This window comes from Apteryx rowi, unplaced genomic scaffold (assembly GCF_003343035.1).
Source record: "Apteryx rowi isolate R43461 unplaced genomic scaffold, aptRow1 scaffold_150, whole genome shotgun sequence".
In the NCBI taxonomy this organism is placed as follows: Eukaryota; Metazoa; Chordata; class Aves; order Apterygiformes; family Apterygidae; genus Apteryx; species Apteryx rowi.
In genome coordinates this window covers 1,456,442-1,474,738 of record NW_020447753.1, presented here as the reverse complement: position 1 = coordinate 1,474,738, position 18,297 = coordinate 1,456,442, and the positions used below count along the sequence as shown (strand labels likewise).

Genomic DNA, 18,297 nt, shown 5'->3' with positions numbered 1-18,297 from the left:
TAATCTAGATAGCAGCTGCAGCAATGGTTCAGGGAAATAGGGAGAGGATGGGGAAGAGGGTGAGGATCTTYGGTCCTCATTGTCCCTTGAGCCAGCAGGAGCCCTTAAGCCCAGTGTAGTGAGTGGTGGCTTTGGCCAGGAAACCGAGGAGGGGCTGGTTCTCAGGGAAGGAACTGCACAGCACAGTTGCCATAGATTAGTACCACATCCAGGTGGCCCTGGTCCCCACAGCATCCCAGGTTTGCACAGATAAGTCTTTGACAGACCAGTGTCAAAGAACAAAAGCACAATTTAACTTGGTCTAGAGTGTTTTGAAGCAAAATTTTCTCACTCTCTCTAGATTTTTTTGTTTACCAGATATGATTATCTTGAAAAAAGCAAAGATGGTGATTCTGTTATTCCAAGGTAAAAAGGTATGGATAGCTCTTGATCCAGTTTATGCATTTTAAAGCTCTACAGCTTTTTTCTCCAAACAGTATTTTAATAAGTGTAACTGACATCTACATGGCCAGCTCAGCCAGGGTTAAGAAAAAGTGATTGCAAAAGCTCATTTATTTTTTGCTTCCATTTTAGCAAGAGGAAGGGCAAACCACAACCCAGTCTTCTGTGTCTCTCCACAAGTAAAACATCTTTGCTGATAAAACAACTGTTTTTGGGGGTTTTTTTTGTTTTTTTTTTTTTTAACAAAGACAAACAAATCTGTAAGTATCAACATTCAAGAAATAATTCCCTCCTTCCTTAGCGCATCTCATCACAGGTCATGTTTCCAGCCTGTCTTTTTCAGACCAGAAAAGCATGCTTAAACAAGCCCAGCTCAACTCAGTCAGTGTGGGGCTATCCTGCTTGCCTCACCGATAATATCTCAGAAATAGCTGCAGGCAACCACTTTCTTCTGTCCAGATAAGCAGAATCCGCAGCATTTCAGACTGTCATCATCTCTGACGATCAGTCGCTCCAAATTGCACTAAAGCAGCGAGTTATGCACCTAACTTTGTCCAGAACAAACACGTCACTTTGCTGGCACATCTGATCACCAGAAGACTAACAGTATCAGTAAAACTGCTCCAAGAAATATACGTTTGCTGTATACCACTATGACAGCTAGGACGGATCTTCTCTCTCTCTCTCTCTCTCTCTCTCTCTCTCTCTCTCAGTGAGGGGGCCCAGGGAGAAAAATAAACACCTGAACAGGAGCTGGGCAGACACGAGAGATGCATTCAAGCTATGAATGCAAACATGGAGAATATCAAAATGTTAGATATCCCTAGCCAAATACAAACATAGCTGCCACGCTCTGACATATAATAAAAATAAGAAAAGGACATCAAAACTTGTTTAAATTTTTTTGTGTGGTGTGTGTATATATACATATAAGCATACATATATATAAATAGATATATCTATATCTATATCAATACACATTAGAACCACAATCTAATTTGAAGTAGAGTTCTGAGTGATAGTTTAATGCCAAAAAAAAAAGCGCCATATTTTGATTGAGACCTCACAGTTTAAACTCAAACAGTAAGAGTCCTGAGTAAGAGTTGTTATCCATACTATATGCTAGTACTACTAAAATTAAATGAGAACAGCAGCACATGGAATTAATTGCTGGTTCTGCTCATAAGGTTACTTTTCTTTAGTGCTACTCACATCATCTTCTTTGGTTCCACCCCAGAAGTTAGTCCCACCAGCGTAGCTGGGAATGTTTAGCACAGCTATACCCTGCAGACTTGGAAGGGGGATGTACTGTCCGTCACACTGTAATGGATAAAAGCTCATTCAGTATGTAAGATAAGTAGCACGATAAAAGTAATCAACCATTTTTAATATATGAAGCTTCAACGGAGCCAGCAGGGGAGGACAGTCATTAATACGTTGACACAAGCTCATTCCACCTACACTGTGAGGCAGCTCAGATACAAGCCTCTTCTTCTCAAGCTCAGCACCAATTTTAGAGTTGAAAAAACACTAGTACCTAGAGCAGAGGTGTTAGATATCTCTTCAGAGAAACATTTTCACATCCCTTATTGTGAAATTTCTCGTGTGCTATCTATCAAGCATTAGGAATCTTTTTGCAATGAGAAAAACTATATCACTGAGTTTAAACAGATGACCATGGACATTACAAAAAGTCTCATTTACCCATTGAATAATTAGACTCCCATCTTATAGCTGCATTCCCAAAATTGCAATACATTTGTTATTTAGGTAAGTCCATTAAGTTGAAGAAAAAAAAAGTCCTAAACCCAAGAATGTTTCTGGCACAGCCACAAACATGGAGTTAAATATTTATTTTGTTAGCACTTGTATACTTGGCTTCATGTAAAAATAACTCACTCTCCTCCCAAAAGTACAGAGGCAAATCCAGAACTGAACCCACTGTTGTTACTCTGGCTGTGGTTGGAAGTTGTTGATTTTGCAGGCAAGAGGTAAGTTCTATGACCTCTTGCCTTTCAGTCCCTCTTTGGTCCTCCAAAAAACATAAGCAACTTCAAGTGCTACTCAACGTGATCGCACATAGCCATACGTACAAACATACTGTATAAACATACATGTATGTCACCATACATACCATGCAAAAACCATACATAATCAATCTCACACTACTTATGACCAGAGTAAATTTACTGACTTCAGAGAAATCACTCTTGACTTAAAGCCATGTAGGTGACTGTAGAGCAGAGCCCAATAGTCTCAAAGCCTTGACCTGGGAGTCAGAAGTGCTGAGACATGCTGAGAGCCCTAGGCAGCTGCTATACGTTAGTTTTCTTGTCTGCTCACCAGGAATACTTTCAGCAAGTCCTGCAGCAGTGCCACAAATGTGTATTTGAAGCAASCAGGGAATATACTGTCATAAGTGCTGGACTCTCGTGTTACTTCGCGATAGCAAACTTACAAGTCAGGTAAAATTTCCTTTAAAGAACATTGCTAGATTACCAAAAGTTACATGTCCCACAGAGTGTCTTATAATTACACAAATGAACTAGAAATCCTCAGGAAATTTTTGGTAATTTATCAGGAGGAGAGAGTTGCAAAACATTTTCAGAAATGTGCTTAGTTTTTTGATCTTAGCAACAAGACAGAATTCAACATTTTAATCAAAATCTGATAACACCCAAAATGTGCTGTGAGATTAATAGATGCTGCATAGCCATTTGTATTACAGAGCTTTGCCCCTAATTCCTGATATTAATATTTTTAATTTTCCAGTGCTGTGCACCTAATCACAGGTTTTAGCATAAGGCTGATATTATGCAAGGCAATACTAAATATGAGRTTTCTGCTTGCTGGTTTACTTCCAGAAATATTCAAAAATAATTATGGAAAGGTCAGATTTGAATGCCTTATTGAATCTTATTCAAAAGATCCTCAAATTAGAAATCTATCTATCTGCACCATACATAATGTTCTTTCCTGTCATTATATTCACTAACTACTGCATAATTCCTTGATAATTACTCAGTCCTTAGATAACAGCAATCTGCCTCTATCATACAAAACCCTCCTAAAGCTCAGTGAAGAGAGATGCAATAAATTAAAATTACTCTCTCAACTTAAAAAGTATCATCATATAAATATCATGAACTTCCATATGAAATATTTAACATGAAAAAATATATATACATATATTCTCTGTCAACCCCCAACCTAGATATTCTTTGGGTGAAAACAACTGTAATTATCCCTTTTTCTGCATTTGGTAACCATTTATATCTCCTTTCAGTTCCTAGTATTGTGAAAAAGACTTATATTTGGTTTTAGAACCAATTTTAAAATTAACCATGTTTAGACAATTTACACTGCATTTGTTGTTGCTGTGATACTTCCTTGCTTCCCCTGTGTGCCTATCTCAAATACATATTTGAGAAAGTCCCTACATTCAGAACCTGTCTTTCTCTGTCAGGAATTTTTCCTCTAACAACTTCTGTGTCCTTTCTCTATATGCGTAATCAAGCTTTCAGACGGTTTAAACTGAACCTGAAGGATTAGGACACTATCTCTTTCCTTCTGTTTAGTATATGCAAGTTTCTATTATTGTCCTTAAAACCTGGTCTCACCCTTTAGTGTGGTGAACATTAGGAAACATATCCTTGCTGTATTAATTATAAAAGATTTTAAAATAAATATATAAATAACAAGTAACATTAAACCCAGTATTTTGGAATATTTTCCACCAAGGAATCACCTGGGGAATCACCTCTTATATAGCATGCATATATATATATATATATAAATATATAAGTAAATAAATATATATATGTGTGTGTATATATATATATATATATTTTTTTTTTTACAGTGTGCATTTGAGGGCAGAATTTTAATGTCTTGGGCTGACACAAGAACGCTAAAAGGTTTCAAAAGGAACCCMAAATTCTGAACTACATGTTGCAGAAGCAAAAAAAACTCATTAAGCTTACAAATAAAAATTACCTCAAGTTGAACTTTTTGTTCTAAGTTCTTGTAAGTCCTCTGCAGTAACTCTTTTGTGCCAAGAACTCCATACCACATCATGTTTTTCGTCCGACTTCTGAAAACAGGTAAAATAAGATTTACATACTGAAATACACAGATTATTATGTCTTGTAATTTAGGGTGAGGAAAAAGTTAAGGACTTCAAATAAAGAGATAAGAAAAATAAAATTATGAATATGTCTTGGCTCTGCCCCTTAGAATCCTATTACCTGCACTTTTCAGGATGCTCTTCTCGCTTGTTATTAAATTCAAGTGAAATTTTTGCATCTAATCCAATTCCAAAGTAATTGTTCATGACACATTTTTCCGAATATCCCTCCCTGTTAGAAGAAAAGTGGTCATTATGTGTGCATTTGTACAGTACCTGGACATACACAGCTTTGACCAAGATTGTGGTTGGTCTCAGAACATCAACAAAAGATGACATGAGGTGTTTCCTCTGAATTTCTCCATGGAAACACAATGGCAGTCGAAGAGACTGACTATCTGCCAGATCCTTCACGAGTGGGAGTTCCTCCCCATCAGATGGAGAAGCAGCAGCAGCACATTCCCATCCTAGCATTTCTCAACCAAACCCAAAATATAGAGTTCTAACACTAGAGTACGGGAAAAGAGCTGCCTCGGGCACTGCTCTGAGACAGCAGCACCAAACCAGGAGAGCATACAGGCTGTATTTAGGCACACTGGGGCTGGATGGTCAGCCAATGCTGCCTGTACATCAATGCTTTGCTCTAGGGGATCCACAGAGGGCAGTGGCCCGCAATCCAGTTACCATCTGTAAGTCTCTGCCAGCACTACACCAGGTTCTGGGAAGCGGAGGCAACTGAGGACACAAAATTTGCTCCCCCTCCACCACTCATTCAGGGGACGTCCTTGTTCCTCCTCCACTGTCTACTGGGGAGCGCTCAAACCCTGCTTCAATGCCTTGCTGTTCAGTCCAGCACTTCAAGCAGGAAAACCCAGCTTTCAAGCACTGCCCTCCACTCCTCCTTCTCTCAGAGCCAGTAGGCAAGAGGGAAATGAGCAAATGATTTCTGCTGCTGCCACACTGCTCTGCACTACCTATAACTAAGGGCCTATTCTAAAATGGCACAATGCAATCTATTTTCAGACCTTGAGCTCTACTGCCTAAGAAAGCTGTGAGTTCATCTTAGTCATTCAAATGATGACAAAACAGAATTTCATGACGAAAAAGAGATTAAGAAAAACTAAAGAAGTTAAGAAAAGCGAACTAAAAAAAMCTCATAGTAGATATGAAAAAAAAAATAAAATTCTTACAGCGAATCTGGATCCGGGTCAATAAACGGTGTAGCACCAAATGGATCGATATTTGCTAGTAACATTTTGCTAATAATTGAACTTCCTGCAATAGAAGCAGCTAATCCAGCTCTTAAACCTGATAAGAAATAGGAAGAAATAACAATTTTCATTTGATAAGCAGAGAAACATAGATTCTTATAATGTAAGCCACATAATTCTGAGAGACAACAGCATTCATCAAATCCATACGCTGAGTGATTGTGTTTCCACCTCAACTTTTGCCTATATTGTTTATCTTTTCGGGTCTAGGGCTCTCTTGTACAGAAAGCAAGGTGGGTGAGGTGCGGTGATTAACTATTCAGGTACCACACTGAAAGAAAACAAAAAGGAAAGAAAAGAAAGTTCGGGATTTCAGGCCAACAGTGACTGGCTGTACACAGAAATCAAATGGATTACCTAACGTCCAAAAAGATTACTATAGATTTTTTTTTTTTTTTAAACTTAGTCCCATCTTCCTCTCCAAACTTTCATGGTTTTCCATGGGTCTAATATAGGGGTAGGCCACTATCATAAATCAACATTCATGTGGACGGTTCTGCAACTATCAACTATTCTTCAGYTAAATATTTAGCTTCATAAGTATAAGCTGAGTAGGAAGTTCTTTTCTCACTCAAGATGTGCAGAAACTACCACTTGATGCTTTCAGTAGAAAGGAAGAAGGGACAGAAACCAAGCCAAGACTAGGAAAAAGCAGAGAAAACAAGCATGCAACAAGAGAGGAATGGAAAAACAATACTGGAATGAAGCAAGCAGGTAGGTAGGCCTGGTCCAAGAGAGACTGAAAAATGAACATTTCAGTTATACTTTTCCAAAGAGGTATGTATGGACATCTCTTATTCAGAGGGCTGATCCTGACATAAGCCTGTCCCTCAGCCTCTTAACAAGCTCCATTTATTAGGATGAATAATAGAACATCTGGAATTTTGTTTTTCCTTTTCCAGAATCAAATGCAACACTTCTGCTACATATCTGGTGCTGTGCCAGTCAGGAACATTTTACATGATTTGCATTTCCTAATATGTGATACAACACAAAGATCTGTACATCGGTTCACCTCTATTCAGAAAGTGGCACTTCCAGGTAAAACCYGGGGCTTGAAATAAAAGGTGTTATTTGACAGGAAGCAGGGGAAGAGAAGGCAATATTAAAGTTGTGAAAGGAACAGCAGATTTCAAAATCACGATTACCTGGGCAGATAATCCTCGTGTTAAGCACAGGGAGGTTTTCTTTGCTGGCAGCCAAAGCCGGAGCAGAGAAGGAACCTGTCTGAGAATGGATACCTCGACTTGCACGTCGATCTGGAGATCTTGGTGCAGTTTTAACTGTGCAGAAATAGTAATAATAAGAGCACTAATTAGATATATCAGCACATTACCAAATGCATAGCTTTATAGCCCTCAAAATATTTCAAAAGCAGTAATTAATATCACCCTTCTGTGAGAAATGTCCTTCTACCGCACACCACTTTTTTTCTTTTAAATACAGGGGAAAAAAACCCTCACAAACAGAAAGATCAAGTGACAAGCAAAAATAAAAATGCATGAGTATGCAAGGATGTGAGGAGTTCCCAGCTTCTGGTTCCACCTGCTAGCAAAAAATAAATCGTATCAGCCTTAAAATGTTATAGTATTTAATACTGTAGTAAGTTTCCGCTAAACATAACAATAGGTTTCACAAAAAAACGCAGACTTCAGAAGAAATGTCAATGAAATAATAAGAATTTAAACTTAAATTCAATGTATATTTATTCATAAATATATTATATGGCTCATTATTATTTATACCAATTTTAATATAGGTAACCATTAGAACCCAGGCCAAAATCAAGCCAGGGTAATACCCAATCTAGACTATTTGTTTTAAGCAGCTGCAATGGATCTGCCTGCATCAGGTTTCTGAACTTGACAAAAGCAGAGAAATCAATCAGACATTCACACAAAATTCTGACGTATTTATCTACAGCCAAACTGAACACTGCAAGGGAAGGGAAAGCCATATCCAGACACTCTTGCCTTCTGCAGTTAAAAAGATCATGGGGGAGATCAGCTTACTATCACTTCTTTTTCACAAAGAACACAAACTCCCCAAACAGTTGAAATAACTTATTTGTTAAGATTCAACAGAATAGGGATCAATAAAGCTTTATGACACATAGCAAGCAATGTTTGGTAGCTGATCAAATTGTTGGTGACAAAGGCAGACAGGAGCTCAGGAAAAAGAGATGGGAAAAAAGTCATGGGGAAAGAGAAGATATTCACAAAGAGAAAATACCAGCTTAGTGAGGCCAGTTACTCCTTGGGGCTGCCTCCGTAGGTGAAGAAGAAGGACAAGCTTTTCAGAGGGCTAACTTYGGGTACTTTAATTTACTTTCCTGGCAGAACCTGTCTTTGACAGAGGGAGCTCACCAATGCTCACACTAGCCTTGGGAAGTCAACCTCTGTGAAAGTCAGCCCTCCTAGCCTTGGTCAGGAATCGGTGCCCCGAGAAAGAAAGTTTGGGTATTGCCGAATGCTCTTTGGTATGGCACTTCCACGTGCACTCAGAAAGCTTTTGTACACAAGATGAGCATACTCAGACAATTCTTGGCTCCCTCTGCTCCAGTTTATTTCACATGTTAAAAGTACTTCGGCTTCGGAACAACTTCAACCTTGACAAACTGAAGAAACTCAGAAAGCAAAACAGAAGGATTTCAAAGTGATCCGAAATCTTCCTCTCGAAATCTCAAAATTAACTCAGCAAAAGCAGAAAACTAAAATGATTAGGGCTAGCACCAAGAAAGCAGTAGGAAAGCACTGCCAAGAACGGGGTGGGAAGGAAAAAAAAATACTCTTTTTTGTGGCAGGAGGGACACAGATTAGCTCATGTCAATCATGAAACTTCAGCCTGAGAGTAACGTGGGTACATTGCACAAAGACACCGTTGAGAACAAAATGCAGAGCAGGAAAATCTAAAGAGAAAGGTAATAACAGGAATCAGAGCTTAGAAATTATATTCAGATCAATTCAAGCTAGGATTTGGGCATACACTTTTTAAATGCTGATAATTTATCATGGACCAATCAGTGAAATGCTGAATTCTTCTTCTCCTTGTATCTCAGGAATAAGATTACAAGCCTTTCTGGATGACTTGCTTAAGTTGAACAGAAATTATTAGACTCATGACAGGAATAAGTGGGTGAAATTTTCTGGACTGTTTTATGGAAGGTCTGACTAAATGACCTAATGCCTCCTTCTGACTTTAACATCTGTAAACTAGCCTTAGCAATTATCACAAAATGAAGTAGTATTGTGTGGTATCAATACAACACAATGATTTGTATATGTGCGTGACAAAACATTGTCCTATAATGTTAAAAAAATGAAAAGAAATAAAAATGGCAAATGATACCTAAAAAGAGTTATTAAATATTTAGATGAAGGTAATTAACATATGGAAAACTATTACCTTCATCAAATGACCAGGGAAAATTCTCAGAGGGTAAAATATAATATTCAGAACACAATTAACTTCCATTTTTCATAATGCTACTGAAAAATTCACAATGCTGTTCACGCAGTTTGTTCTCTCTGTACTGGGGAACAAGGCAGTTATATTAAATAGGAAAATCAACAGAGCAGCCGCTCTTCATCTGACAAATGAGACTCATGGGTATAACTGCAATAAAGATAAACTTTTGCTGTTCATGCTCTGATAAAAACAACAGAGCCCTAATGAGTAAAACTAATATTTCATTGCAGATAATTGAATTCATGTTTCATGCTTTCTCCCTAAACACCTCTCTCCCACTGACAGCATTAATATGCACTCTATTTCCCACATTTCAGATGTATGAAGAATAACAGACCTCCCTAACAAGCACAGAAATTGTATCACCAAGAAACAAGGGTTTTATATACATATGTGCATATATACGTATGCATATATATGTATGCATATATATTTGTATGTATTTATGCATGTATTTTTATTTTATTATATATTTACAGCAGTAGGAACAGGTCATCCACCATGCCCATAGAGCTGACATCCTCCATGAGCTACCGCTGAAAGTGAACAAGCAACAAGCACTGATCCCTATAACCAAGGTAAAAGGAGAGGGGCCAAACAAGAGACAATCACTGAAGAAAGTCTGGAATCCATTACTGGGAAAAAGGAAGTGTGAGATCCTGAATAAACAGAAGCCCCAAGAAACTAATGACCTACACTTAAGGTAGGAGCTACTGACACAGACACCAGATTCAGTGCAGAGCCTCAGGAGGACGATACCTCTTGAAGGTCTCGATGCAGGCTATTGTAATAGGAGGAGATGCAAATACCAAACAACTTTGTTGAAAACCCATTTTGCCACAGGCAGTGGCTTGCTAAATATCTAGAGGATGCCTTTTGCTGTCCCCACCAGCCACCACTGTCTCTCCACAATTCAGATTTTCTCTAGTGGCCCATTCTGGTAATGTGGCAAAGACTGAAATTTCCACCTGCAGTACCTAACAGCTTTCCTAAAATTATTACGCACTTTGTTCTCTTGAAATAACCCTGCCACATGAACTACTGGCCAGCACAGAACACCATACTGAAGTCTGTCATGGGAAATGGCCAAACATGACATCTGGTTGGATTGGCTTGGTGCCCAAATCCAAGCAGGGGGMAAGGTAAGTGAGGGTCTCCTACAGATGACTCGTTCTTCTGCCACTGCAGCCACTCATGGGCAGTTTTCATAAAGGACACATGAAGGAGTGATTTACCCTATAATTTGAATGTGGGAATTAGTACTGTGCTATTTCAGGAGATAAGTGGAGAATACTATTCTATAAATACTATTTTAAGCTCAGTCACCAAACACTCCGTAGCCAAAAGGAAAACTGAGCAACAAAATGGGCTTAGCAACAAAATGGGCTATCACTTCATGAAAATGCTACCTTCCAAGAAAGTTGTTTCAAACTCAAATCACTCACTATTCTGATTGCTTCATACAATGAATGACACAAATAATACAATTGTGTTATTTGTGCTGCATTTTCAAACCCAGCATAGGCCACCCACACAGAAATGCTGTCCTCCTTTTTTGGAAAGTAATCTGCAAAACCCCACAGTGTGGAGCAAATGATGCTCCTACTGAAAAGCAGGAACAGTTAGACAGCAGCAGCAGCTGAAGTGGATCCRACCAAGGACAGAGCTGGCACGGGGCTCTACAGCTTGGAAAGCAAATATAGCTTGCTATAGTGGCTTACTATATGGCTTGCTGTATAGCAGCCAACAGTTGTGAGAAGCCAGCTTGATGTGGCTTTGGGACAACCAAGCTAAAAATTTTGCCATGGGAAGGAGCCCTAGTAACTTTGACAGTGATCTTCCACCTGAAATAAGCTGTGAAAGCTCAGAGTTGAAGATTAGAGCATTGAGTAGCTAGAAAAATTAATAAGATCATGTTATTTTTCTTAATCCTTCTTTGGCCTGTCCATTTCTAAATGATTTAACTTAGTTAATTTCTGCAAGTATTTCGTAATGGGGTATTCTAACACGTGACTGAACTATTTACAAATCTGTTCCTCTAAAGGAATATCCAGACAATAATCAGTCAATTAATAAAAATGAAATAAAACTCTTAACTTTTTATCATTYAAAATACATTTTAGCACTCATACCATTCCAGCTTTAGAGTCTGGTACAGCTCAACAGAGATGGCAGGAACAATTTTCCATATTAACATTTCTTTTTAATTTTCCAACCCAAACTGAATGAATACAGAACCTGTACTGCTTTTTTAAATAGCTCCATTCCAAATCTTTTAAAATCTAAGATACCCTGCAATAAGACCACCAAAGCATATACTATGTATTTAAGCAAGGTGCTATTTAAYAAAACATAGGAAAAAGCAATCACTAAAAAACTCTGACAGTGAAAATAAAGTTAAAATTAAGACACATTACACATTATGTAGTCTTAAGTAAATGTTACAAGTAAAATTCCCCAAACACTGATGCCAGGAGTTCAAGAAATTCACAAATAAAGGTTCCACCATCAAATTAAGTCCACCATCCTCTAGTCCGCAGATAATAGATCCTTGCCTTTTGGATAGCAATGGCTCATCCTATTGAAAACATAAATTTCAATATATTTTTGAGACACCTAAAGATAGAACTTGAAACAATCTCTTTAAGCTATCTGTGATACAGGAAAGCCTCATCCTACCTTTTGTGATAGGTCATCAGGGCAAATGAACAGCTCTAATAGGTATCTAAAAATATCATAAATAATGGCTGTTTGAATAATCAGTATCTATGCAATGCCTAAACAGGCTCCGATATGTATTGTATATTTAAATGTGTATGTACCTGTGCATACATGTGCCCATACAGAAATCATGCATTTGCACATGCATTTTAGTTACTTTTGGAAGTCAATACATTCAGGATACATAGCAATGCAAAATAAGTTGTTTTCAGGCTGAATTAAATATTTCTTGATGCAACTTAAAGAGAACATTTAATTTAACTCTTGAGCACAACATGCATGAGAAAGAGGCAGTAGTGCTAACACTGCCTGCCAGGCAGGCTGGACACAAATGGGATACCAAAGACTTTGGTTCAAATCTCTGCTCTAAATTAGGCAAAAAGCAGGACTGAACTCAGTCCTGACACTTCTCAGGAGAATTCCATGCTCCAATTTCTATTGTATACTTTCCTGCTTTAAGTTGTTCCAGTTCATTCATATAAAACACTTAAATATCCATTCTGTCTCAGTTCCAGTAACTCTGTCTCGAGGTAAACTCCCAGATGAGACATCAGAATTTCATTGCTGATGCAATGAATGAATATGTCTGTTTTATACAAAGGTAAGTACCCTCAACAGAAACGACTGACAGAAATTCCTATAATATACCCTAAAACCCCTGTGACTGAGACACGCTATCACCGCTACTAGCTAGGTTCTAGTCTCTGCTCAGAACTGGACTAAACAGGCACTTCTTTCCTCAAAAATGCCTTCTCAGCTTTGTAAATCTATTCCAAAAGACTGTTCATCTTATTCCTGGCATTTTTTCTCCACTTTTATTTAGCCAAATCTATTGAAATGTGTGAATAGTTTCTACTTAAACAACACTCCAGTACTTGGCAAATAATAGTCATGGAAAAATATTCTATCAGACCAATTAGAAATGACAATCAAAGCTTTAAGCTTTCACACACTGTCCCAGCACATGCAATACAAGGGGCTGCAACAATCAGAGATACAAAAGAAAGCCTATGCAGAAAGAAGATTTTTTCAGAAAGTATATGATATAAAAACAATAGAAATAATCTAACCATTTTAAGTATGGGGCCAACAAGGTTGGTTTCATAAAACTACATGATTTAAATGATTTTATTTCTTAATTACTCACCTGACTGGGACTCAAATTCCTTTGTATCTTCCTCTTTTTCCTCTTCTTTTGATTCATCCAATTCTTTGCTATATTCTAGTGGGGACTGGTTCACTTGTTCTTCATTGTGAGCATTCTGCTCATCCACAACTGCTTATTAAAAAAAAAGTTTCAAATATTTTAAAGAAAAATTTACACAAATTGAAAATTAGCTTCTTGTTTCTGTGGCTTTAATTTCAGGTTTACAAATATTAACAAAGGGTTTCTGTTGCCAATTCAGTGAAAAGGAGCCTAGCAACCTTTTGCCCATTGACAAAGATTTACTGCTGGAAATTTTCATTCTGTGGAGGAGTATAGTTACAAAAGAAACACGCTTGTGCACATTCAGACATGCGCATGTGTGTGCGTGTGTACACTGCATACAGACAGTCACCAATATCCAAACAAGCAGAACTTCTTTTCCTTGCAGCTTGTAACAAGCATTTAATTTTATCCGCATGAGAATGGAGAAATCAAGTTTTAATATTGAAAACTTATGCTAGTTAAAAAAAAAAATCATCATCATTATTATATCAATAAGGAACAAAACATGGCTGATGTGCACCTTTTTCTGCTTGTTCAATGATCTGCCTCACTGCCTTCTTTAAACTGTTTGCCCGCAGCATGAGCTGTTCTTTTGGTTTGAAGAGTTTCTGGGTGGAAGACTTTGCAACACACTCTGCCAATTGCTCTTTACTTTCAGACAGGGATTCTTCACTGGAAAATTCCTCAGCTTCTTCTTCCACGATGGGGGGAGTGACGCCTGGGAGAATGGGAGCAGCCTGGGCTTCGGAGTGGAGAGCCTGGAGCAATAGGTCTAGCTTCTCATTTAACTCTGAACACTGAGACAGTACATTGCGAACAAAGGGGGACAGAACACACACACGCACACACACAAAAACAACACAAAGAAAAGCAGTGAACATTTGGGGGAAATTAATACCAGATTATATGGAGGGTTCTAAACTCTCCATGAGGGAGGAATTAAAACCGTCTATGTGAAGTCCAAACTCAGATTTACCATTTTGCAACATCAGGTTATGAGTAGGTCTGCATGGCTTTTTGCAGACAGACCCTGTGACATCCACCCAACCAGACTGGAGCAATTACACCCCAAAAAGCTATACTCAGACTAAAATAATATACCATGCTAAACCCAGCCTGCCACACAGTGAGGGTGCAGATTAGATCTTGCTCCTTTTGGATGGTTTGCAGCACAGTCAGAAGCACCACAGATTTGCCCACACCCTGCATTAAAACAAATTGTGGGCACTCAATAACCCCAATTTGAAGGACTAATCTATGGGAAGATGCCCAGCTGCTCAGCTGAGAACTCATGGTATACTTTTGGCCACACACCTGTACATTTAAGCAAGTGTGAATTGTCAGAGAGCAAAGAGGGTTAAGCCAGAACCAAACATGGCTGAACACCTCTACCCCCAACTATGCAGTTGCTCTCTTCAGGAACACTGGAAAAGAGGTGATTTTCTGTGCTTAACGGAAAAGAAACCAACAATATTTTTCCTGGAACAGAAAAAAAAAATATATAAAAAAAATATTCCTTTTCTAAAACGTACACTGAATAGCACAGAAATGTGAATCACAAAATAATTGCCATCTAGTAAGTACATTTCTTGACCCTGGGATTGTTAGTGGTTTGGGGTTTTTTTTTCTTTTTTCTTTTTTTTTTCAGTTCATGTAGGTTTTGTGCCTCAAACCAGATCCCTTTTTATTTTTTTTTAAACTGATTCTGCAACATGATCTCTACAATTTGCAGCCTAATCCATTATTTTTAACATTATAGTCTCTCCTCCCCTCATTCTCCCAGCATATTTTCTCTTCATTATTCTATTGGTTTCCTGTAGCTAACTTAATTCCTTTTAGAGGAAAGTACAACTTCCAATGCAAAATATTTCTGTCTATCCCTATGTATTTTTATCCTGTGTGCTTTAGCCTACATGAAGGAATAGAGAAAAGAAAGCACTACTCGGTTTAAACAGAGTTCACAGAGATGTTTAAAGTTGTTAAAAATGTTTTAGAAATAACTGCTCTATCTACTAAGAAGAGAAGCATTTTAAAGTTATGGACCTCAAAACGGAAGCCAAACTGGGCATCCATGAGCTATTTGAAAATTAAAAACTGACAAGCTATAAACTTAAAATTAACCCCCCAAATAGTCATAATCTTACTTTAGTGGCCATGGCATCAGCTTCTTCTGCATTTTCCATTGGTTTTTCATAAGTCTTCCCTATTTTGGCAACAAAGTCCTTTACAGTTTCACATAATATTCTTCGGACAAAAATAGGAAAGGGAAGAAATCAAATGAAATAAAAGATACATTTTAATATTAAATTCTTGGATTAGTTTTATTAAAGTTATTAACATGTTTTTAGGGTTTTTACTTAAATTAGATCCAATGCTACCCAAAACTCCTATGGATTAAAAAAAGCCCTTTAAGCCCTTTTGAGAAGAACATACTTTACATAAATGTATGTGGATGAACAACTGATTAAGTTATGGCCATCAACTCATATGCATACTACTATATACCATTTTTGTTGTAAAGGGAACTCTGTGATCATATTTGTGAAGTTGATAATATTCTCCACGGCTTGTAAAATTCAAGAGAGAAGCTTTAAAACAAAACATTTTTCTCCCGTTTTATTTAACCCTTCCATTGCTTTCCCTTCCATACCAGAGCTAGTAGCAAACTTGCATTCCCTTTATTAACTTCAAATGCAACCTCCCATTTGAAGGGGGACCCTACAATCCATGGTGAAAATCTACTGACTTTAATGGAGCACTTCTTAGGTGAAAGCCTATGTCCACATACATCCCATTACAGGATCCACAGTCAGCCCTGAGGCATCTCTATACAAACTACAGTGGCTGAAATGAATTTTCATTGTGTAAGCCCAAGAAAAATGCGGTTCTTATTGCCTACTTGGCAGAGGCAGAGCAACTTTACTAACAAGGTGTGAACAATTGGTTAGTARTGTTCATCTGGTTTAAATTTATTTTACGGAACTAAATAGTGAGATTTAGGAAGATACAGACACCATTTAGAATTTGAAGTTACAAAAGTATTCTGCAGTTTAACTTTCAGCATGCAGCATGTGAATGTTAAAAATGATATTTTATTAATTTAACAGAAAAAAGAATGAGATGTAAAGACAGTCACATGTATCATTGATTCTATGATCAGTCTTTTGCATACCACAAAATATAAAACAGTTTTTCACATATAAAGTATACGCAGAATACTTCTGATTTCAGATGACGTCCATGATTTCTAGAGTAGCTATCCCTCATTTTTAAGAGTTTCAGTTTGGAAAAAAATCTATTCTCTGAGACCACTGGCTTTTTAATTGATACAGACAGAGCTATAAGAGAGCTACACAGCTGAAATTCTTCTTTGCATTGGTGAAATAGTTTGTCCTCTTACCAATATGGTATAAGCAAAACAAAACATAAAAATTGTAATGTGAACCAGATCACCTTTTTACATTAGTAACAGTAGATTTCATACTTAAACTGCATGCTGGATTTGAGTGACTTAAAATCACATTATATTAACATAACATGATTTTTTTAAATGTTCATGTGTTTGGTATTAAGAGATCCATTACAGTTGTACCATATAACATTTCTACAGAAAAAAACATCCACTCTACAAAGTACAAATGAGGCTATATTAAGCCAAGCCAGCTGAGCCAGTCATAAGAAATTCAAGCTTACACAGAAGATTATTATGGTCATATACAGTGATGTTACACAGGCAGTTTATCCTACATATCATACGTAAAAACCATCAACTCACTTGGCAGATGATATGACAACTGAGTGCTGATCAGAATTGAGGATTTTTGCAAGATGAGCAGCAACTGAATCCTCATAAGCAGATATCTGAAAACACAGAAAAACAAGACTTCAGTTTCCACATGCTTCAGCTTTTTAACACCAAGTAGAGTGTTAAAACACCTCCAAGAAACAGCAGGATTTCCAATGCAGGTCTAGCCCAAGGGCAAAAAGCAGGCAACCCAGCTTCTACCTGTACACTGTATTTTCTGTACTGTATTTTTAATACTCAAAATAACAGTGAATCTGAGAACTTCATCTAGAGAGCTCTCTTTCCTCTGGTAGAGGAAACAGTAATTTATTCCTAGGCTATAAATAGTCCATGCAGTAGAAACAATCTACCTTCTTTTTAGATTTATAACAGTCTATGTCTTCTATTTCCAAACAAAGCAAGTTTCCCTCAGACTAAGCTGTTTGACAAAGAATCAAAGTTTGAGGATAGGTTCCTGAATTTTCTTTTTTACTGTCAAATGGTATCTTCCTCCCCAATATCCCCACTGACAAAGGCTGCTAAACTGATACAGTTATATCAAAACCAATCCTTAATGAATAAACCATGCGGGGATTAGTCTTTACTAGAATGTTTGGGAGAATGAATGTGTGCATCTTCCTTCTTTTATTGCACAGAAGAATTATAAATCCTATGATACTCAGGAAAAGGTCTGGAATGGATCAGAATCGCATTTTCACRCACTATGTCCTGTCTCAAAACGGGCATAGATCCAGGTTTCAGTTTTAAAAGAAAATTCTAACCAAGCTCTAAATCTGAAGCTAAAAATAACTCTGCAGTTCTGAAATTTTCTCAAGGCTTCTTTTAAGAATCTCTTAAAATCTGATACTTAGTGTGTTTTGGTTCTTGATATTGAACAGCTAGAAATGTCATTCTTCCTTTCCCCTAAAACCCAACCTTAGCTGTATAACTCTGACAGTAAATCAATTTTAATTTCAAGGGAAAAAAATACATAAACACCTAATTTATAAGCACAAACATACTAGTGTTTGAGCTACAGCAAAGTCTTCTGGGACCAAACCAAATGAAGTAAGTATCCCGAAACTGGAAGAAAGAAAGGAAAAGGAAAAGGAAAGGAAAAGGAAAGGAAAAGGAAAGGAAAAGGAAAGGAAAAGGAAAGGAAAAGGAAAGGAAAAGGAAAAGGAAAGGAAAGGGAAAGGAAAGGGAAAGGAAAGGGAAAGGAAAGGGAAAGGAAAGGGAAAGGAAAGGGAAAGGAAAGGGAAAGGAAAGGGAAAGG

The 18,297-nt window shown here is 37.5% G+C and overlaps 1 protein-coding gene across 2 annotated transcripts in view; it reads right to left on the bottom strand.

The window, feature by feature from the left end:
• The window catches only part of DGKH (diacylglycerol kinase eta), a 74,707-nt gene that overhangs the window by 17,579 nt on the left and 38,831 nt on the right, over window positions 1-18,297 (bottom strand). For both annotated transcript variants that reach the window (XM_026058949.1, XM_026058950.1), the window contains exons 12-20: window positions 17,013-17,098; window positions 15,382-15,481; window positions 13,758-14,034; window positions 13,175-13,303; window positions 6,987-7,121; window positions 5,758-5,875; window positions 4,689-4,799; window positions 4,438-4,534; window positions 1,654-1,761 (exon numbers count right to left, since the gene is read on the bottom strand). In XM_026058949.1, the coding sequence (XP_025914734.1) occupies window positions 1,654-1,761; window positions 4,438-4,534; window positions 4,689-4,799; window positions 5,758-5,875; window positions 6,987-7,121; window positions 13,175-13,303; window positions 13,758-14,034; window positions 15,382-15,481; window positions 17,013-17,098 (1,161 nt within the window). The remainder of the gene's footprint in view (window positions 1-1,653; window positions 1,762-4,437; window positions 4,535-4,688; window positions 4,800-5,757; window positions 5,876-6,986; window positions 7,122-13,174; window positions 13,304-13,757; window positions 14,035-15,381; window positions 15,482-17,012; window positions 17,099-18,297) is intronic.